Raw genomic sequence first — 21,388 nt, forward strand, 5'->3', positions numbered from 1 at the left:
TCCCAAGGGCTGCTGCCGCCAGCGTTGTCGGCGAGTATGTCGAGGGGTAGTAATAGTAGTAATAGTAGCGTGAAGATCGGAGACGGAGAGTTCACGTTCTTCTTTCTCCTGCGGGGATTGATGCTGAGACACCACTGGGCGTTTGTCTTTCCTTTGTCCTTTTCCTTTGCCTTGTTCGTCTTCTTTATCGTGACGGGGCTCATCAGTGGGTTCCTAGACCGCTCGAATGTCTTGCAGGTGCAGATTTTTGGTCTGGCGAGGTAGCCTGCGATCTCGTTCGTAAAAGTAGCCGCAGTTGGCGCATAGGGACTGTTACGATATCATGTTAGCCATCACATAAAAACACCCAACAACTGATATATTGAACACGACTCACCTTGGGCCCAGCAGGACCGTCTCGAACCGCCCAGACGCTCGTACCCCACGTACGGCAGTGTGAGCAGCGCCATGTCATTCGCTCCATGTCCGTCAAGGCTCCTACTCCTCCACCATAACCGCCGACATCTGGCGTGAGTCGCCCCAGAGGAGTTCCGCCGCGGGCGAGAGGACTCAGACTTCGGAAACGCCGCTTCTTCTTTGAGCGTTCACCTCTGCCCATCCTCTCTTCCTCGGCGTCGACAGCCACGCCCAGGCCGAACGGAGTGCCGCCCAGCATACCAGTCGTCGAGCTGAATCGCGCTGTTTCACGCCGCAGCCGACGGATCTGTCGCTCACGGTCGCCTTCTCGCTTCTCCATCTCTTCCTTGCTGAGAAACTCGACCTTGGGCTCCCAGTCATCAGCCAAGTGGTCAGGGTCATATCTCCAACCAGCTTCCTGGCCATGTGCGGCATCGTTTGGCAGCTCCTGCTGAGCTCCGCCCCAACCTCCAACAAGGCCACCAGCCTCACAGGCTTCCTTCTTTAGACGAAGGACTGCCTCATAGATGGCATGTGTCATAGCCGGAACCCATTCACCTGCCAATCCTAAATCGGCACATGTCGCCTTTGCGAAAGCTTCGGCTGTGCCTGGAGGGTGGAGGAGTGACCACTCAAACTTGTCTGTGTATAGCATGGACGAAAGGTTTAGACTCAGGTTGATAATACATCGATAGGTATCGTCAGGGTTATATTCGTCAGAATCAGGTAGGATGGGAGTTGCTTCCGCAGTAACCTCGGGGGCCTCGGGGGCTTGCGATGCCGGCGGCTGCGGCGTTGGTGTTGCCAGGCCTCCTGTCTGCACAGGAGTTTCAGGTCGGGATACACCTCTCGCAAACGAAGCTGGAGAGTCGTCTCGAGATTTGAATATGCTGGGTCTCGGGGTTCCGGCTGCAGTGACGCTTCCCCCAGCAACGGTTGCCGCCCCTCCTTGGATGGGCGGCGGTGGTGCTGCAGCAGACGGCCCAGAGTGGAAGAGTGGGTGAAGAGCAACACCAGCATACTCTTCCAATTGCGTCCGAATCTGCTTGCTAATCTCTGCAATGACAGCAGGCCTGTTGGGCAGGTCAAGATCCTGCGCCAAATTCTGCGCAAACTGATCCGTTGTGATGAGGGTCTCGTGTAGGTTCCAGCAGAAAATGTCCCGCAACTTGTAAGGAACAGTCATCTCCTGTGGTCGGTATTGGGGGAGGGAGATGTCGACCGAGTTGGGATTCGGAGCCGGGAACGGCGCAGGCGGGATGAAGGACGGGATGTCCAAGTCGATTCGTATGGGTATCAGGGTCAATGGAAGGTGTGCTTGGGCGGCGTTCTGCTGGTCGCTCCTGACAGACCGGCTTTTCCCCATCCAATCCCGCCATATGCCCTGGACGTCGACGGGTTCCTTGATTTCCTTTCCCACCTTATCAGCCATATCCATCCTGGTGGCCGAATCTTCCTTGCGCAAGCTTCGCAAGCCCGTGGGCCGACGTCTGGGATCGTCGCTATCATCATCCAGGTCATCATAACCGTCCTCTGCATAGTTGATAATGGTAGTTCCTCGCTTTGTTGTTCGCGAAACAGGCCCCGTTGGCGCACTCGGTAGGACGGGAGTCAAGAGAGAGTTGTTGTAGGTGCGCAGTCGCGGCGCATACGACGACAGGAAGGCCTGGGGTTTTGATCGTTCCATTGTGAGATTTCTGAGGGTATTTTTCTGGTTATTTCATGGCGCAAGGGAGGAAACGCGAGCGCAAGCTGGTGAGTCCCCGCGCTTTGTGCAAAAGTCGCAGCTGACGGAGCTTGCGAGCTTCTTTGCAGCCAGTGCGGCAACCACACGAAGAGGCGATTCGAGTCTCTCAGGCAATGGCAAAGAGAGACAGAGATGGAGCGGGTTCGATGACTCAGACGAGATGAGAAGAGGAACAAGAAGAAATTATCAGCCGTGAGGCAGCGTAGCGTTTGGCGGTCACAGCGTTGGTGATTGTCGCGACTCGTGGTTGATTGGTTTTCTCAATCGCGTCGTTTGTCTTGCCCCAAATTTTGGCTGGCCTTGCAGAGATCGAGGAACTCTGCTTACATAAGGGCGGGTGGGGCCCTTGCATACCGGGTAGGTGCGTACCAGATACAAACAAACCTGCAGGTGCTGTGCTACCCTGTAATTTTGAGATGGAACTTGCAACCTTGCACTTCGCATCAATGTTACAGGTATTCTTTCACTCAATTCGAAGAGAGAATTGCCAATTACCAAGGTATTGAACCGTTTTAATCATTCTAATGTCAACTACCAACCCTATCAAAGGGCACAACACAGCTGTCTCATCTAAGAAATATGCGACCCTCTTTCATCATTTGTCCCAATGACAGTCCATCCATCCACATGTGGCCTTGATAGTTGCCATCTAAAAAGGTCGCTGTCCAACTCTGAAGCGGCACAAATCAGCAATCAATCTCCAAATAAGAACCAATGCCTAGTTACTCACATGTTTCCTTCCGGAAAGAAACGGCACACGTCGTAGGTCTTGTACGGCTCTGAGATGCTGTAGGCCCGAGCACAGCCTATCTGTGTCGTAGTCGACCACATACACTGTGCTGTAAGTCAGGTCAATATCAACTCTTGCATCTTACAAAGCATCATCAATACATACACCAGTGCAGCCAGGGTTCATGCCCGTCCGTGATGGGCATTCCGTTGTATAGCGAGGCCTGTGCGAGCCAAGTATGCGCGGCTGTCTGCAAAGGGTTGTCGTAGGCGGTATCGCATTGGGTGGACTGGTATTCGAATAGCGTCTCTCCTTGTTGAGGCCGATAAGTACCCTGGGCATGCGAAAAGGGCTGCTGGCCAGCAGCCATTATGTTTGCCCAGTACTGAGCATAAGACTCCAGGTTCCCATTCCAAGTAAGAGGCTGGATACCTTGAGCCTGGCGAGCTTGGTTGATCAAAGAGAGGGCAAGGGCCCGATCATCAGCCTGGGCAAAGCAGAGACCGATTAAGGGAATAAGCCATTGGATGACGAGGAAGAGATGCATTTTCCCTGGCAGTGACGTCTTACAGGGGGCTGGGGATGAGTAGGACTGAGAATGGCTGTAGATTCTCAATCATATCAGATAGGAAGAAACAGAATGGAGAGTTTGCTGCGAGAGTTGGCAGTTCAGGGAGCTGTGCGTGGCAGAGCGAAGGGAACCGAGGCGACACTCGGAGGAGGAAAATAGTAGAGGAAAAAAATTAAGAATATGGAAGATCGTGAGGTGCAAAAATATATATAGCCAGGCAATAATTCAGCATATGTAAAGCAGGAAAGTACAAGCAGCTGCAGTTCGCTGATGGGGAAATTTACGGTAAGCACAGTCCTTGACATTGGGAAGGCGATACTACAAAACATAACGAATTTACTTGCTTCAGATATAATCCTGAGCCAATATATCTATGTAAGTCACAGGTGCTCTTGTGCCATTGCAGGGTGTATTCTCGCCTTGTTCGGATCGAGGAGCACTCGCTCGTAGTCTCTACTGGACAACAGCACATGCGTCTCTGCCTGGCGCCATTGATGGTGCATTGGTCAGACTTCACACGTGAGGTTCTCCAAATCTATGGCTAAAGATTGAAATTCTCTCTCCAATACTTGAAAATGCTTGAAGGGAAAATGACAGCCGTCAATCATACCATTCAACAACCATCCTTGATATTACTCTATTAGGAAATCGCATCTCTCCCTTGTCCCCATGCGCACGGACCACCGTCAAGGCACCGCGGTACGTACCTGCACTACAATGACGTCTAGCGCATTCCACCAACTTTTCCATCGCAAAGTCCCATCAACACCATCACCAATTATCTCCCGTTTTTCTTCTTCACCACCACTCAAACAGAAAACACCGCGCTCTCAGCCATGGCTTCAAAATCAGCACCTCTAATAGCGCCTCTCCTGCGCCGAGCTCTCACCCCACGAAACATTCCCCGCTCGTTCTCTCTCCGCAGCAGCTCGCTTCCCGCCTCATCATCACAGCTTCGTTTCGCCCACGCCATCCCCCGTCCTCCTCGGAAGCTCCCGCAAAAAGAACCCGCCACTACAGATTCCCCTTCAAGCGAAAGCGACCGGCCCGAGCTCAAAGGCCCGGCATTCTACCAGCTCTCCTTCACTTGCGTGCCCTGCGGCCATCGCTCGCATCACAACGTCTCGAAGCAGGGCTACCATCATGGCTCTACGCTGATTACGTGCCCGAGCTGTCGTAATAGACATGTTATAAGCGACCACTTGAACATCTTTGGCGATCGGAAAATCACCGTCGAGGACTTGATGAGGGAAAAAGGCCAGCTGGTCAAGAGGGGTTCTTTGGGCGAGGACGGAGACATTGAGTTCTGGCCTGAGGAAGTGGTGCCAGAGGACTTGGCAGAGGATGCGAGCAAAAACACAAAGGGATCGACATAAAAAAGCTGGAATATTGAGCGCGCATATACCAATCGTGGGTGGTGTCCGGGTGAAGCGATCTTGATCGGATCTTTAAATCATCTATGAGGCAGGAGTTTGTATGAGTATGTAAAGTCATATACAGGGCGTTAAGGGTCACTGGCAGGAAAACTCCTACATTTTTCAAAAGAAGCGACGGTATCAAAGGGGTAGTCTAAAGGAATCTATTTTTGATCCCTACATTTATTTCTAGCAGCATATATACCTCTGTATCTATATATTGATTAAGAACCACAAGGTAGTTTTTCAAAACACGCCCAAAAATGCCCAGTCAAAAACGCCGCTCGCCATATTTTTCTCCTGCATGATAGCATTACCATGCTATTTACATGTTCACCATGTCTTGTAAGCTTGTCTCATCACCTTCTGCTCCTTCGACCTCGTCTTCTTGCGCTCCCTGTTCTTCTCAAACTTCTTTCTCTTGTCCTTACTGTACTTCTCAGGCTGCGCTACCGCCTCAATCTTCCTCTTGCTTGATCGCTGCAGTCGGCGCGCCTTGACCTCCTCGCGAATAGACATGAGCTGCTTGCTGTACTCGGCAGTGCCAAACTTCTTCTGCAGGGAATCCATCATGATCTGCGCCCTAGTCTTGAGGCCTTCGTGCTTCGTCTTGAACACCTCATCCATGCTGAAAGGTGCCGGGATGGAAGGATCGGTGAGATTATGCAGTGGCGTCAAGATAGTCTTCAGCGAAGGCTGGAGTCGCTCTAAAGCAGAGCGGCGGCAGATTGTCTCCAGCACCTCCATGGCGACGACCTTGGGAATGATGGCAACAGCGTTGGGACGAATCTCCTTGCGCAGAATGTGTGACAGGCGCCAGAACAAGTACTGCAAATCTTTGGGCTTTGTACTCGGCTCCTCCTTGTCTTCAGCATCCAGCTCATCTGCCTCTGATTCGGCATTCGAGGAATCGGGTGAGTCTCCAATAGGAAGACGGGGGCCGAGGAATATGAGGACCTGTCCAAGCTCGTTTGCCAACCCCTCATTAACCTCAGAACCGTTCAGGGCCCTGAGTGCGAGGCGGACGAGCTCCTCCACATTACCAGTCCGGAGCGTAAGGCCATGAGATCCCTCAACATCTTCGCCTGCAGAAGTGCCAGCACCTCGCTGAGCAAAATCAGTAAGATACAGGCTGATCACCTGAATAGCAGCCAACTTGACTGAAGTCTCACTGTGCCCAAGACAGTGTGGTAGTTTGGCCCACAGTTCTTCCCTATTGGCAGACAAGGTCTTTTCAGGGAAGCTGGTGACGAATATGCGCACAGCACCAATTGCAGCGCCAACAAGCCCTCCGTCAAGATCACGAACATCTTCGGATCCAAGAATTGCCATGACCTTATCGAAGATGAGCTTGAAGTCAGTCTGGTTCTTGACGGCATCCTCATGACACTCAAAGTAGTAGCCAAAGAGCTGCACGGCAAGCTTGACGACCGTAGCGTTTCCATCTTTGCCAAGCCACGACCGAAGCAGGTTCAGGAATGAAATTACTCGCTCCTTATCGGCCTTGCGGAAAATCTCCTTGATCAGCGCTTCAGCTGCGAGGCGACACTTCTCACTGTCATCGTTCGCCAGAACCAGGAAGAGTGGCAGGAAGCATGTTGCCGCAATTTCTTGGATGAAGTCGCTGGATGACTTCATGAGCAGCAAGTGTATCACCTCCATGACCGAAATGCGGCCACCTTCGCGATCATACTTGAGGTTGGCGACCACAAAGTTGAGTTGCTTTGTCCAACGAGATCTCATTTGAGGGTAGTCCCGGATAAACTGGAAGAAGGCGCCTCGTGCCAGATCTCGTGTGTCCTTGTCATCGTTAGTAATCATGACGGTGCCGACCTGATCCAGGGTGTCGTAGACTGTCGCAGTCTCAATGCGGCGATCGAGCACAGATCGCAGGAAGTTGAAAGTGATGTGTCGATACAGGGGCTCTGTGAAGTCGTCCTTAAGCTTGCCTAATAGCATATCGGTAGCAGCATCTTTGACCTCAATATCTCGTCGGTCTCTCAGCACGACAGCAAGCATCTTCAAGGCCGCTTGCGCCAAATCAGTCGTGGTCGAAGTCGACATTGAGATGCACCTCGTAGCCTCCTTGACGGCGATCTTGTAGATATTTGCCCCATCAGCAGTTTCAAAGGGAACCTTAACGATGACTGCCAAGAGTCGGAACGCTGAGATCTTGACCTCATCTTCGCCCTCCAGAATGGCATCACCAATGATGGGAATGAAACCAGAGATGTTCTCAGGAATTCGTATGCTATCGTACTTCTTCAATATCGATCTCAGCATCTCGAATGCGAAGCGGGTCAACTTGTATGTATGCTTGCTGGTTTGACCTCGGTCGCTCTTTTTGGCCCCTCTCTGTACTAGATATCTTCGAGTTTTCCAGTCCAGTTTCGGTTCAGCCTCTGGATTTCGTGCGTTGTATACTTCTTGGATAACCTCGTAACAAAAGACCAAAGTATCACGGCTTTCGGTGGCTGGATTCTGTAAAAGGCCTGCCGTGATACGGGCCAGCAGGGCATCAATCTTGCGCACAATCTTCAAATCCACTTTCTGCAGCAAAAGGGCTTGTAGCGGTCGTACAAGCTCAATGAGGCGACTTATGGATGCGTTCTTGGCGATGAGTTCCATCGAGTCTTGACTCTTGCTACTCTTGACCTCCTTCATCTGACTAACATAGCCCTCAGCATCCTTCTCTTGGCCAACAACACCAAATATGTCGTCCATGATAACAGTGACAATCGATGACAGGCAAGGATTAAGGTCACCAGGTGCGAAGTGAGGCACTGTGGCAACCAGGATGGAGTGTACAGTGTATGAAAGGACGTGCAATTGGTAACCTTTAGTGAGGGCTCCTCGGAGCTCTTTCAGAATAAATCCGAAAAAGGAAGGGCCCAGAAGGACAGCAATTTTGACGAGAGTGTCTCGAGTCATCTCTCTTGCCTCCCATGCTTTGCTGCGCAAGATGTGACAAATGTCGGTCAAAACACCAGCCAGCTTCTGATCCATTTGCGGGCCAGGCAACAGTTTCAAGAGCTTGACAATGGTGATACCAACGGGAACACGGTAGCTGACCTCGGATTCATCTTTCTGATGCAAATGTTTGGTAAGTGGTGGTAGGAAGTAATCCATGATCTGGGTGGCCAGTTCAGCGGGCTTCGGAGCCATGAGACGCAGCCGTCGTACCGCAGAAGATGAGCTTTCTTCTTGGTCTACCTCCATTGTTTCGGCATCTGGGCTTTCAGGCAACGAGAGCAACAGAGCATCAGTAAATTTACCCAATAGGCGGATGGTATGCTTCTGCTGCTCCTGTCTCGATTCAATGTAACCAATGTACCGATGAAAAGTTGTGCGGAAGTGGTTCCAATTCAAGGACATGGCTAAGTTGCTGATTGTGCTTGCTGCCTGCGCACCAAGTCCATGGTCATCGCCGCCGTCGGCTCTTCCAAAAATGAAATGCTCCAGTAACGGGATAAAGAATTGTGTCAGATTATGGCTACCCATTTCTTTGCTTGCATTAGCAGCTTCCAATGTTCGCAGGGCATCCATTTGTTTTGCAGTTGCTGGACTAAGAATGTCAAAGAAGAACGAGGGTTCCGTAGAGTCTTCTTGACGCTCATTCAGGAGACCGCCGAGGTCAGCCACGGGGCCCCATTCAGGCATTGTGGTAAGAATGAACCCTAGCACACGTAGATACTCTCGCCGAACAGTTTCTGACTCTTCTCGAGCACCGCCGTAAATTGACGGCATGAGGATCTGCTTGAGATATTCGTCAAAGACGGCTTTCGTTTCTTGTGATTGACAGTCCGACGCTTCTTGTACTAGTCGTCGAATGCCATCAGCAGCATTGGACGAGAGCACACCGAATTCCTCGTCCATGCGAATGAAGAAAATGAGGTTGTGAAGAACAGGAAGCCACTGTCTAGGAGACCATGGCTCATCGTGACTGCTCGAGATGGAGCTAAATGCGGCAAGACGTCTGTCATAGTCCGGCTCGTCAATGCGACCCTCCTTGAACAAATTCAACTCGTTGCAAAGGTTGGCGACATTGGAAATTTTGGCGTCTTGTTTTGAGATGGCCAAAAGAACCCGACACAGCGAAGAGCGGTTCTCTCGATCCTTAAAGTAGCTGAACAGGGATGAAACTGTCTTGTAAACCTCTTGAAGCAGTGCCTCATCCTGCGCTGCGTCAGGCAATGAGGCAAAGTTCTCAATCACCAAGAGAATCCGGCCCTTGAGCTTGGGATTGACTCGGCGTGCAGGTTGCTGCAACAAGAAGCTCGAAATTCGAATGACTGCCTGAACATTTTCCAAAGTTTGAAAGACTGGTGCTAGAGACAGAATGGTTTCGATACCGGTTTCCAAAAGCGCATTGCTAATATCACCAATTCTCAAGACAGTAGTGATATTGTCCAAGATCGCAGTTGAATTCGGGTCAAGAAGCTCAGCTTTTATAACCTCATTGAACTCAGACTCACTGGCAGAAGCCATGGCCAGCCTTGCCAAGCTGCGAAGCATTTCAAGAACATATATCTTGACCGATTCTTTTGACTTTTCGAATGCAATGCAAGAAATAATCTTCGGCAAGGCACCATCCGGTAGCGCATTGCCGTGAGGAGCAAGGAAGAGCGCCGCCTTGGGCAGATTGGACCATGTCGACAACAACTGCAGCATACCAGATACTCCTTGTGCAGTCTCGGCTGGCAGATTTTCGTGCCTGGGCGCCACCAATTCCTCAATGATGATATCCTGATAAGGCTCCCATTGGAAATCCTGGGCATTCTGGAACAGAGCAATCAAACACTTGATACCCGTTGACCTCGTGGATTTGAGCAGTGAATGGGTGCTGGCCTTTTCCTCTTCTTCGGGGGCATCAGGGTCCACTTCTGTATCTACACCACCCAGTCGTCTGCAAGAGAAGATGAGGCAGTACAAGATCGTGTTGACGAGTGTTTCCATGTAAGGGGACACATTAGTGCCCAACTCCGAAATGAGAGACAGGGCCATGTTCAGGAAACCAAATTGTTTTCGAATCGAAATAATTTCCTCGTCAAAGAGCTTCTTCCGATTGACTGTAGGACCTACCACTCGCACATCTTTGAGTTTTCCTACGGCAATGTCAAGAAAGCCACCGAGATCCTCAATGGATAGATTTCGGATAATGGCAAGTCGAGTCGTTTGCTGGCCGTGACGACCGCCAACTCCTCCCTTTCTTGAAATTGCACGACCGTAAAGGAGGTGAAGGAGAACAGGCATCAAATCGGCTCGATGCTCAGATTTGATGACGCTATCTCCTTGGAGGAAGACAGTTATTTCGTTCTTGAAGCGAGCTTCATCAAGAAGGTACTCCAGATTCTCCTGATAAGCCTTCACGCCGTCTTGCTTCCATGCTAGAATAGCTTTCAGCGCGAGCTTTTGAACGTCCAAATCACCATTTCCTAGCAGCTGTAACATGATGTCGTAAACTTGGTCATGTTGGAACAAGACTCTTGGATTGATGAATTGTGCAAAGACGCCAACAAGCCCCTTCCTGTCAGCTAATGACCAGAAGACTGCTTGTAATTGGGCGTCCTCTTCGGCATGAGCATCTTCCTCCTCGCGAGCCCAAGCAAACAGATGGGGTACCAGTTGACGCGACCTTCTCTCAGCGATAGAAGGCAGAGCTTTGAATACTTTCAGCGCCTGAGCCTTGGCGTTTGTAGAGAAAGGTTCTACCAGTCGCTGGCTGTCATCAAAAGTACGCAACATCACATTCTTCGAATCGCCTGATGTTTCTTGAACACTCTTTCCGGACGCTTGAAGAGCGTTCAATGTAGTGCATTCAAAGTCGGAATAGAAAGCGCGGGAGGAGCCAGTTTCGGATTGCGGTGGTGTCCATCGCGGTGACGATACATCCAGCCATCGGAATGCGGTGAGAGAAATAGCATCTTCACCTTGTTTATTCTCAGCAACCTGCTTCATGGCTTCTATTGAGTCGTCCCATACTGGAGATAGGTTGACTGTCAGCATACCAAACATGAAATTTGGTATACCTTGTTTCAGCCAAGTCGTATCTGTCAATGAGCCGTATTCTTGCCCGAGCTTACGCAGATACATGGCGATCGATCTAGTGTGCTCTAGATTCAAGGGAGATTGTTCAATCTGAAGCATGATTTCAACACATTGGGATTGCTCAGGCGTTTTGCTCATCTTGTTGAGCAGTTCCAAAGACGCAAATCGAATGTCATGAGATGGAGAACTCAAATTTTCGACCAAAGACTGGATCACGGGGTCATCCTCAGAGACTGAAGTGTCATCACCAGATGACGCTTCATGTTTATCAACTTCGTGTCCATGTGGGAAGGTTTGTTCGTAGGCAAGATAGGTCCGGAGGAAGCCCACAGATCGTGCAAACCGCGGTACCGCTGCCCGAAGCAGAGGCGCAAGTTGGGGATCAGTGGAGCCTGCAGTCTTGCTCATCCCTAAATAGGCATGAAATCCTTGGCTGACGATGAAATTAACCTCATCGGACGCGAGCGAGGACGAGGGTCGAAGAGCAAGCTTGAGTTTGCGTAGCAGAAGCTCTGCAATGCGTGCGTTGGTTGAAGGATGGACGGCCGTCAACTCCAGGATTCGGAGGAGAGCAGCATATTTAGGCAGACACCTGTCTCTCCAGACTTGAGGGTCTTTGTTGTACGGTCCTCTTTCAGGGAAAGGCGAAATCTCTAAGCTCTCAAACTTGGAGACAATCTGGTCCTGCCATGCCTGGGGGAGTTTGCAGCAATCCTTCTCGCCAGCAGACGGAAACCCTCGGTTCTCGATGATCTGCGGTAACAAGACACACAGCATGTCTTCATTTTGTCCCTGAGACCAATGGGTTGCGATAAATCTGGAAAAGGTCAGTACACGCCTGGTATCGTAGAGGAAAGCCCATCCAACTTACTTCTGAAAATCATTACGGAATAAGCTTCCAAATCGACGTGGATCAAGCTCGCTGAAATATGAACAAAAAGGAATAAATAATCTCATAAACGGCTCTCTCGTCAATGATTGGAGAAGACGGGAGATGTGAGGGATGAGCGAGTCCATAGGCGCGTGATGACAGGTGATTGCCACATTGACGACGACTAATGCCCATAAAAGCTCGTTTTGCTCAACGGTTTCATCAATCGGCCGTGTCGCTGTTGAAAGGAAAGCAGTAAGCTGTTGGACGAGGCGTGTCCAGTCCGTAATTCGACCGCCTTTCCGGACTCCTGCGAGAACACCAAGAACTCGGATGTATGGTACCATCCACCACTGAGAATCATCGCCATGAGCCTCCTTCAACTTAGCATCACAGCTATCGAAAATTGCTTCTTCGAATTCTCTGAAAGTTTGTACTTCGGTATGATGTATCACACTAGTCAAGACACCGCAAACCAGGTCGGTCCATGTTGTAATCTCAGCCAACGTACACTCTTCCTTTGGAATCGCGTTCATAAGCTCAATGAATATGGCAGATCCTGTCGAATGGATGGTTCGATCTGTTCCCTTGATCGCCTCGGCAAACATGGTCATGATACCATCTTTATACAGCATGAACTGTCGATCGTCCACCATTTTGCATATATCGTCCCGGACGTAGTCCACGAATGACGAGAGGGCTGTCTCGCGGAGTGATGGAGCCGCAGCTTTCCTAACAAGAAAGCTCATAGCCTCAGCGCCGAACCGCGCAATGAACGGTGGATGCTTGGACTTTCCAAGGAGCGGTGCCATGACGGCATAGGTCGGTCGAAGATCCGGGACTATGAGTTTGGACAGGTACTTGAACAAAAAGGCAAGAGCACCAAAGGTCCACTCAATGACTTCGACGGGCTGAGTCCTTCCTGCGATTGCGATAATGAGATCCAGACTCTGTGAGAAGTATTTTTCAAATCGAATTCCCAGATCGTGGGCAAAGGCTGTCAGGAGATCGAGCAGCGGTTCCAGTCCTTCCTTGTCCTGTGTCGAGATGTATTTGGCAAACGAAGCCATTATTCGTTCCTCAAAGTGCAGAATCTGCGGTAAGCTGTCGCACAAGGGAAGCACCTCCCTCTTGAAAGAGGAAAATGGCTGTGAAATGTTGAGTTCGCTCCATTTTTGCAGTCCATTCTGGAGATAGGACGTCGTCGATGACAAGTCTTCCGTTTCGAGGTCATGTCGTCGAACTTTGCGCAGCGGCTGGAGCGAGTTGAACTTTGCGATCTTGGTCGAAAACGACTCCCATCGGTGGTTCTTCTGATGGGGCGTCGAGTGCTTATTCTTCCGCACCTTCTCGATGCGTCCGGAAGATCGGGCTGGCATCTTGGCAGCGGTGCTGATGAAGCTGTAAAAAAGGTTTTCGGCCGCGATATTGAAGCGTCCAAAGTCTGGAGCTGTTCCTCCCCACTAACAAAGTTCCCAAATTTTTTTTGTCGGCAGATTCTCGGCCAAACCGATAAGAACTAGCGGTGCTCCACTTAGAGTAGAATTAGCCAATCGTGTGTGAGGCGCAATTTCTTATCGCAGCACCGAGCTTTTGACGTCGCGTGTGTTCGCGCATCTCACTTGCACTGAGCTGCATCTTACATACATTATTTAAGCCCTTTTTGAGAGTCCGGCAACTCAACTCTCCTTCTCTCTCCACACCCAACACACAGCACTCCCAATCTGCACTGAGATTGGTCAGGCCAGACGAGATGGCCGCACCCAAGATGTATGTTGTTGAATATTCTTCAAAGCAATGGCTGTAGTTCATGATGTTGACCTTCTGCTAGCATCGTCCTGGGTAGCTTGAATGGCCAACTTGAGTCGGCAGTCAAGAAGCTAGCGACGCTTCATGCCAAGAACCAATTCTCTCTTGCGATTCTTACAGGAGATGTATTCACCACCGATGCCGATGACGAGACGATATCCGCCCTGTTAGGGGGGTCCATCGAGTTTCCATTGCCCACCTACTTCACTGTCGGCATGCATCCTCTACCTCCTCGAATCGCTGCCAAGGTGGAAGCCGATGAAGAAATATGCCCCAATCTTCACTATCTGGGAAAGCGCAGTGTAACAAAGACGTCGGAAGGCATCAGAATCGTAACGCTAGGCGGCATCCTCGACACAAACCTAGTAGCGGGCCAATCCCAGGAACAGCATTTGCCCTTTCACACGGCGGGAGACGCAAAGGCTCTACGTGGCGCCAATAGCACCGACATTTTACTGACCTCTATGTGGCCGGCGAAAGTCTGGACTGGCTCCAAAGTGGTCCTTGAGCCTTCCCATCAGGCTGCTGTGAGCAGCTCGGACGAAATTGCGGATCTATGCGCCGCCCTGAAGCCTCGATACCATATCTCAGCGTCCCCAGAAGCATTCTTCTACGAACGAGAACCTTTTGTTCAACAGTCTGACAAAGATCCTAATACCATTGTCGCTACACGCTTCATCTCCATGGCCCCATATGGAAACGACAAGAAGTCAAAGGCCATGTATGCCTTCACACTTAATCCAGCGGACACGGCCGTGCCTCCTGGTGCCACAGCCTCGCCATTCGCCAAAACCACCACCAAGCGCGGAAGACAGGACGAAGGGTACAGCCGCTTTGGCCATCACGATGACGGCCGCCACGGCAGACACAAGCGTCGCCGTGCCTCGCCGCCGCCAGGTCCCGACAGGTGTTACTTTTGTTTGTCAAATCCCAACATTTCTGCGCACATGTGCTGCAGCATTGGCGACGAAGCATATATCACAACCGCAAAGGGACCCTTGCCAACATCCTCGACATTTGCAGAACAGGGGCTAAATTTCCCTGGCCACTTCATCATCATACCTTTGCCACATTCTCCCACGATTGCGAGCATGGGCAGTACGGCAGACCCTACCAGCGAGGCGGTGAAGGCATATAAAGAAATGGTACGATTCAAGGAATCTATACAAGCCATGATTGCTTCCAAAAGCTCGCATAAGCTCGGCGTCGTCACATGGGAGATTAGCCGCGACCGCAACGTCCACCTAATCTGGCAACTCGTTGCCGTACCAGCCGACATCATCCAAAAGGGTCTCGCAGAGGCAGCCTTCCGCGTGGAAGCAGAAAACCTGAAATACCCCGGCTTCTCCACCAAGGACCTCCCTCTCGAGGAGCTGGCCTCGTCGGGCGACTTCTTCCGCGTCTGGCTGTGGGCAGATAACGGAGAGGACAAGATTAAGGGAAAGTCCCTCGTTATGCCCCTCGCCTCCGACGCGCGCTTCGATCTGCAGTTTGGACGCAGGGTCCTGGCCAAGCTCATGGGCCTGGAGAACAGGGTCAGCTGGCAGAACTGCGAGCAGTCCGTGGAGGAGGAGACCAAGGACGTCGAAGCTTTCCGGGAGGCGTTTAAGGAGTGGGATTTTACTCTGTAAATGAGGAAGTAGAGGACAAAGGGAAGAAAAAAATGGCGTCGTTTTGCTTTTGCATAGTTCTTCGGCGTTTTGGGCTACAAGATCATGAGCATGATCTGCTACTTACAGGGCATCTATCTGCCATTTGGAGGGCGAAGGACTTAATTTAAAGAGATTAAATGTAGGTGATGTTAATAGAAAGCATGCCTTACCTTTACACCAGGTTCCAAAACTTCATATATTGATTGCGGTACTCTTACATAGGAAAGGCTCTATCATTCCACATGACAGAGGGATGAATCCAGTATCTTCTGTTAGCATTGCGCAAAGGGCTCACAGCACCAACTGGCAGAAACATTCAAATCTATCCACATAGCTCTAGAGAACACACCGCCATTATTTGAAATGCGTATATAAGCTAGCTGAGGCATCTATGTTCCTTCATAGCACAATGTACAGCCAAAACTTCCGAGACCAACATCTCTCACTGTCTAGCTACTAAGTTTTACAACATAAAAACAACAAGCGCCTTCCGCGCTGCCGCGCTCTATGGCTCATTACAATGAGCAGAGGGAATTGTTAACCCTCTTGTAGTGAAAGTATGAACAGGGAAAGGCAAAGAAAATAGAGCATTCATCCTTGGGGGTATAAACGCGAAATATGCGCGCGGAGGGTATTCGTCTCTGACAAAAGGAAACAGAAAAGGCAGGAAAATAGCACGAGCAAGTATCCTGCCATAGCCATGCTCGGCGCTCGATGTGGTTCCTCCATCAGCAGAGATTGTGAGATCGGGGGCGGCAACTCTGCAAGTGTACCTAGGTATGAGAGCAAGGCCCTTGCGACGATTGAGATGTCCCGAGTCCCACATGCAAGGCTTCCAAGATCTTGTCTGCCAGTACGATTATCTGACAAAACATTATCTTTAAAGCGGGGGGAAGATAGGCAAAATAAAATGAGGCCGCGGTCCATAAGCGGCCAAACAATGATGAAAATAAGCAATACCGCCTGAGGCTTCAGGAAAGCTCAAGGTGTAGTTCCAATCATGGACTCCTCGTTAATTTCAGCATTCAAGTTTGATTCATCAGCAGAAGCAAACGTTAACTTGTCGTCGTGAAAACATCAGATCCCCAGTGGAACAATCAACCAGCTGTTGGAGGGCAAGCGAGGCAACACAGGCCGCAGGCTTAAGCTGTGCACAAATCGTCGGGCTGACGTCAATGAAAGCTGTTATGGTATAGCCTAGTAGGATGCCATGCGGCGAGCCGGTGTTCGATCGCCGATTGTGGGAGAATCAAACGCAGAAACAGCCGGAGAAGAAAGAGCCGGAGGAGATGCATTAACATTCCGGGATTGAGGGCGGGGAGGGCCAGTGGGAGAGTCGTGAAGACTTGTGCTCCGCTGACCAAATGCAAAAGTCTGCGCACGGCCAAAGGGCTTCCGAGACTTCAGACGGCCCATTTCCCTTTCGCAGGTGCGCTGATGCTTCTCATCTGACATCTCGACATACTCTGGGGGAAAGCATCTTGCTCGGTGCTCAGCAAAGAAGCCGCTGTAGCCACCATCCAGGATATAAATCTCCGGATAGGTCAAGCGGGGGTAATGCTCAGCGTTGATGGTACGGTCTTGAGAGCGAATATGACGCGCCATGAGAGGGGCTCTGTGAGCCGAATATTCGCAGTGAAAGATTAGTAAACTCAAGCCTTCCATTGGAGTCTGAAAGAGCTGGTCGGCCAACAGTTCTTTGTTGTTGTGGTTGACAGCGCTATCGATGTGGCCGCCTTCATATTCATACTCAAATCGGCAGTCAATGACCATTCGTTGAGCAAACTTGTCACTATACTTGCCATCCAAGATGGCGAGCATCGTCTCTCTTGTGATTCGAGGAATTGTATCTGTAGGATCGTCGGGGAGGAAGTGAGGAATGATGGGCTCGTGGGCCTCTTCGATTTCAGTAACGGAGGCCTTGAGTATCGGGGCGGCGGCAAGCTCTTTCTCGGGCTTCGGCTTCATGACATCCGCTGGGCTCTCGAACATACTCAAAGAGCGACGAAATTGTTTTCGTGTTCTCAGGAAAGGATTTGACTGTCTTCTAGAATGAAGGTTGCCTGGCGAGCCGTGGCGATTGATGCTTGCGATACTTGCGAGTTGAGATCTTGAACGAAGACCTATAGGGATAGCAGGGCAAGGGCTGTTGGATGATGTAGGCGTGTTGCGGTCCTGTTCAGGGGAATCTGATTCAAAACACTCATCAAGCGATAGGGTCGAGGTGCTAGCTCCAAACTGCAATGATGAAGGTTGGGAGCCAGAGACAATGCCGGCAATGCTCTTCGCTCGGCCAGAAAGTGTCCGCCGTGGGGTTGCCATCCTACGGCTAACCACGCCGTCAGCGTGTCCTCGAATACGTTTGACGAGTGAATTGACCGACTCGGCAACAATGGGTTTCGCTGGCTCTAATGATGCGTGGCGAGAGCGAGATCTCAATAGGTCCAGAGATGACTGGCGGGAAATGGGGACTGGAGAGTCTATCATGACTGCATCCTTGGCTAGACAAGAGATTGGAGTAGGTGAGGCAAGACAAGAGATTGAAGCGGGTGAGGTAAGACAAGAAATTGGAGTGGGTGATGCAATCTCCACTACCTCGCTAAAGGTCACCTTGAGTGGCAGAGGAGACGACTCCAGGATCTCGGTACGCTGACTAGGCGAAGAAGGTGGTAGAGGAGGAGTTGTCACAAAGTCTGCAATGTGTCAGTTAAACCAAAACCGCGTCCCGGCTGAAGTCGCGAGACTCCGTCTTACCTCTGCTGCTGACGCTGCCCACAACATTTGCTGTGAAAAGTGCACGCCGAGGCGTTGTAAACTTGGGACTACATGTTTTGTTAGCATCGTGACTTACACACGGGGGCAGGACGGCACGAACCTCGCCTCGTTATCAAGCCGGAAGTTCTGGGAAAGATCAGCTGCCAGGCTCCCACCAGGAGAAGATCCTCGGACTTTGCCATCGAGGTATTCCCCCGTGCCCTTGTGCAGCTGCTCCCGAAGACTGAGAGATCCCGAAGCTGAGTTGCCGGCGTAATGGGAGCGGAAGATGTCTCTGCCTCCCCATGTAGGAGCAGGGACTGGGCGGTGGATTGCCGCCAGAGGAGACGATGCTGTCATCTTAACGAGGTACCGGCGAGGACTTGGCGACTGCTAAGCTTTCAGGTCGACAGCTCGTGACAGCAGCGTTGCTACTTGAATATATAGTAACCCAAGACGCGTAGGAAAGAGTAAAGGACTAGAGTAGAGTAACTAAAAGCTTCCACGTTCTAGCTCGGCCCAGAAATGGCTCCTCACTATCACCGCACAAGCCCAAGCAATCCTGCTCCCTTTCTCGCGTTTTTTTTCTTTGTTCAAAGGTTGTGTATGCAGGAGACTATTTCGAGAATTGGAATTGGGCTTCTTCTTTTCGATTTCCTTTGTTTGTTCTTGTCCACCTTGCTGCTGCTCGGACGCATGAAACGAGACTTGCTGTGGGGCGGAGGGCTTTTTTCGTAATTTAGATTTCGTGACGGTCGTGTGCTAACATCAACGCATGCAAAAGTAACAATGATTTTTCTTCGTAACGTCGTTGCGTCAATGGCAGATTCTTTGAACCAGGTCCGTTTTCGTATCGGACAGCTCGAGGAGGTGAACAATGGAATGGCCGTCGTTGGCTGTGCGAGCATCCAGCAACGGGTGCAGTGCAGCTCGAGCCCTGCAAGAACCGGAGCAGCTGGTTTAAGCTCCAAAGCTAGCGAGGAGGTCGTTTCGCTTGTCCACGCAAAACAGCCGGTGCTGGATTCGCGAACGAGGAGCCCTTTTGACCGGATGTCGGTACTTGTGGGTGTGAGGGCAAGAGGAGCGAAGAATGAATGAGGAGACAAGGCCTTTTGAATGGTCGTTGTACCAACGAGCCGGGCCCGGGTTGGAGTTGGACGTTGTTAGGGGTGATTGGGGGTTTTGGGCCTGCTGTGGTGTACCTCGTGTACCTCGTGTACCTCGTCCAGCGCGGAGGTACCTGCTACTCCAGCGCCCAGCGGACCAGTCCCAGCGTCAGCACCGCTTCTCAGCTGCCCTGAGCTACGCCGTTGCAGTTAGCCTGCAGTTTAGGAGACCACGCCCTGGTAACAATCCGCCGATTCAGCGTCCTTTGTCGCGAGTGGTTGCTCAGTGAGCGGTGGGGCGCTGTGTGCTCAGTGAGCGCTTAGCAGCCTGGAGCTCCAATGTACCGCGGGTACCTGCTACTTGCACCTCCGCTGAGAACAAGGGCCGGGCGTTTTACTTCGTTCCGTCTGGCAATGCAAGATATTGATTTGATTTAATACGATTTGACACGATACAGTAATCGACGGTCCCCAGAACCTTGCTGGTGCTCCAAAATTAGAGCTATTTACGTTACTGCACAGGTACCTCCTCAGTGTAAGTCCAAGCGGCGGTGAGGTGCCGTTACGGAGCACCTAACGTGAGCCTCATTAGACCGGACTCCAGGTCATTTTACCAGCATGCAGGGCTCCCGGATCATTTCAGGCCCTTCAAGCGAGCGAGCTACGGCGGAGGTCCATCCAGTCCGTACAAAGCATTGGCTCAACTGCGGGCGTCGGACGCGATGCTGACTGGCTCACACATGTCAGAGCCCGAATGCACCGATCTGGCCATTTCTTTCACGCTGCAAACATCAAATCCTAGAAAGGAGAGACATTGGCCCGCTGCCGCCCTATTACAGGTGTACGTACGAGTCCAGGGCACGACTGTTTTCAGTTGGTCGCTGATCCTGTCTCGTCCTCGTTGAGTCAAAGTAATATGCATCGGGTGTTCAGTCTCCCTGGCAATGTACTCTTCCTGCGGGCCAACCCGCCCATGTGGTGCCTTTTGTGAAGATCGATCCCTGCTTTCCATGCTCATCTACCTTGACGAGAGACATGTAGAATTCTATACGAGGAACGGAGCGTTTCGGGCTAACATGAGCTAGCGATTCACCCTGAAGAGCCGGGAGTAACCAAGTACGCGATGCTTTCAAGGTTCACCGATCAAGTTTTAGCTCTGGCTTTGTTTCTGCTTCTTCTTTTCAAGCCAACTAACGCATCGAATGAAGTTGAAAGGACAAAGAAGTGATGCAATGACCACCCTGGAAGCTGGGTCTTCGCAGGGGTACCGTCATCGGCGATTGCATTGAGGCGGCATGGAGGTTACTTTGTTCGGAGCACGAGAGCGATTTTATGCCCTCCAGGTTAAGATCTACATCAAATATTACGACGCGGCCTCAAGGCTCCATCGTCAATTACGAACCATTCCAGCCTCGTCGATTTAGCCGACATCGTCAATTCCGTCGCTGAAGCTATCACCAGCACATAGAATGGTAGACGTCATAGTTTATCCATCACCGACACTTTGCGTATCAGTTAGCCTCCTGCGGTGATGATTTACAGGCACAAAACACCAAGCTATTCCTGTGCAGAGTAGTCCCGGATAGCTCATAAAAGTGACAGGGCTCATCTCTCCGCTTAATCTTAGCGTATCAGCTCAGTATCTTAGGTAACGATTTGACGAGAGCGACAACACAAAAGCTACAATCGCGGCTGAGCAGATGCACGCGAGCAATGTGCCGCGCACAACCGACAAAGACGGTTCTTTCATCAGCGTCCTTTTATTCGTATCAATTAACTTTTGGACCGCAGCCACAGTGGGCGTATGCATATGCAAAAAAGAGACAAAGAAAGGGAAAAAATCCCAATGGCAGCTGCTCCACTGCCGGCTGTACCGGGGCAGAAGCCCTTGTTTACTTGCAATTTTGCCTATCCATGGCGCCTCCGATGACAAGCATCATCGAGTCGTAAGCGTAGCCTTAGTTGCCATACGAAGCTCCCACTGCCCTGTCCAACCACGTCTTTGCCAATGCCTAGAATCTCGCTTTCAGCTGACAGCCATGCTCGCGAATCCCTCGACGGTTCCCGAAGGGGGTAAGACCGAGAGACTATGCCTCCGCCTTGCAAGGGAAAAAAGAAGCTATTCAATCCTTGCGAGGGCTTGCCGTCCTGTCGTCCGGCGTGAAGGAGCATGATGGCGTAGCAGTGGATGCAACGTGATGCTACTTTATGCAAGAAAACTGTTTCAGAATCCGCATTGGCCCGAGACGATACCTAAAGCTCCATCACGGAGAGGGGAAACTACCTACC

The 21,388-nt window shown here is 51.1% G+C and overlaps 7 protein-coding genes across 7 annotated transcripts; 3 read left to right on the forward strand and 4 right to left on the reverse strand.

The window, feature by feature from the left end:
* Positions 1–213: 213 nt before the first annotated feature.
* On the reverse strand, positions 214–2,083 carry M431DRAFT_492850 (hypothetical protein; the record flags this gene model as incomplete). The annotated part of the gene is made up of 2 exons (XM_024917047.1): positions 214–309; positions 377–2,083. 2 exons carry the CDS (start codon positions 2,081–2,083, stop codon positions 214–216), a joined length of 1,803 nt encoding a protein of 600 aa, XP_024776063.1.
* Positions 2,084–2,792: 709 nt separating this feature from the next.
* M431DRAFT_3559 (hypothetical protein) lies at positions 2,793–3,420 on the reverse strand (the record flags this gene model as incomplete). The annotated part of the gene is made up of 3 exons (XM_024914515.1): positions 2,793–2,814; positions 2,874–2,982; positions 3,039–3,420. The coding sequence occupies 3 exons, from the start codon at positions 3,418–3,420 to the stop codon at positions 2,793–2,795; spliced, it is 513 nt and encodes a 170-aa protein (XP_024776064.1).
* A 294-nt stretch (positions 3,421–3,714) lies between these two features.
* M431DRAFT_480074 (hypothetical protein) lies at positions 3,715–4,820 on the forward strand (the record flags this gene model as incomplete). The annotated part of the gene is made up of 4 exons (XM_024915832.1): positions 3,715–3,819; positions 3,851–3,963; positions 4,089–4,143; positions 4,173–4,820. The coding sequence occupies 4 exons, from the start codon at positions 3,715–3,717 to the stop codon at positions 4,818–4,820; spliced, it is 921 nt and encodes a 306-aa protein (XP_024776065.1).
* A 372-nt stretch (positions 4,821–5,192) lies between these two features.
* Positions 5,193–13,157, reverse strand: M431DRAFT_3561 (hypothetical protein; the record flags this gene model as incomplete). The annotated part of the gene is made up of 2 exons (XM_024914516.1): positions 5,193–11,724; positions 11,779–13,157. The coding sequence occupies 2 exons, from the start codon at positions 13,155–13,157 to the stop codon at positions 5,193–5,195; spliced, it is 7,911 nt and encodes a 2,636-aa protein (XP_024776066.1).
* A 374-nt stretch (positions 13,158–13,531) lies between these two features.
* Positions 13,532–15,218, forward strand: M431DRAFT_3562 (hypothetical protein; the record flags this gene model as incomplete). Its single annotated transcript, XM_024914518.1, has 2 exons — positions 13,532–13,548; positions 13,610–15,218. 2 exons carry the CDS (start codon positions 13,532–13,534, stop codon positions 15,216–15,218), a joined length of 1,626 nt encoding a protein of 541 aa, XP_024776067.1.
* Positions 15,219–16,436: 1,218 nt separating this feature from the next.
* On the reverse strand, positions 16,437–18,353 carry M431DRAFT_492855 (hypothetical protein; the record flags this gene model as incomplete). Its single annotated transcript, XM_024917048.1, has 3 exons — positions 16,437–17,932; positions 17,994–18,061; positions 18,115–18,353. The coding sequence occupies 3 exons, from the start codon at positions 18,351–18,353 to the stop codon at positions 16,437–16,439; spliced, it is 1,803 nt and encodes a 600-aa protein (XP_024776068.1).
* A 38-nt stretch (positions 18,354–18,391) lies between these two features.
* Positions 18,392–20,120, forward strand: M431DRAFT_550462 (hypothetical protein). Its single transcript, XM_024921317.1, has 4 exons — positions 18,392–19,059; positions 19,253–19,385; positions 19,558–19,634; positions 19,724–20,120. The coding sequence occupies exons 1-4, from the start codon at positions 18,783–18,785 to the stop codon at positions 20,002–20,004; spliced, it is 768 nt and encodes a 255-aa protein (XP_024776069.1). The 5' UTR covers positions 18,392–18,782; the 3' UTR covers positions 20,005–20,120.
* Positions 20,121–21,388: the final 1,268 nt, after the last annotated feature.

This window comes from Trichoderma harzianum, assembly GCF_003025095.1.
Source record: "Trichoderma harzianum CBS 226.95 unplaced genomic scaffold M431scaffold_4, whole genome shotgun sequence".
NCBI lineage: Eukaryota > Fungi > Ascomycota > Sordariomycetes > Hypocreales > Hypocreaceae > Trichoderma > Trichoderma harzianum.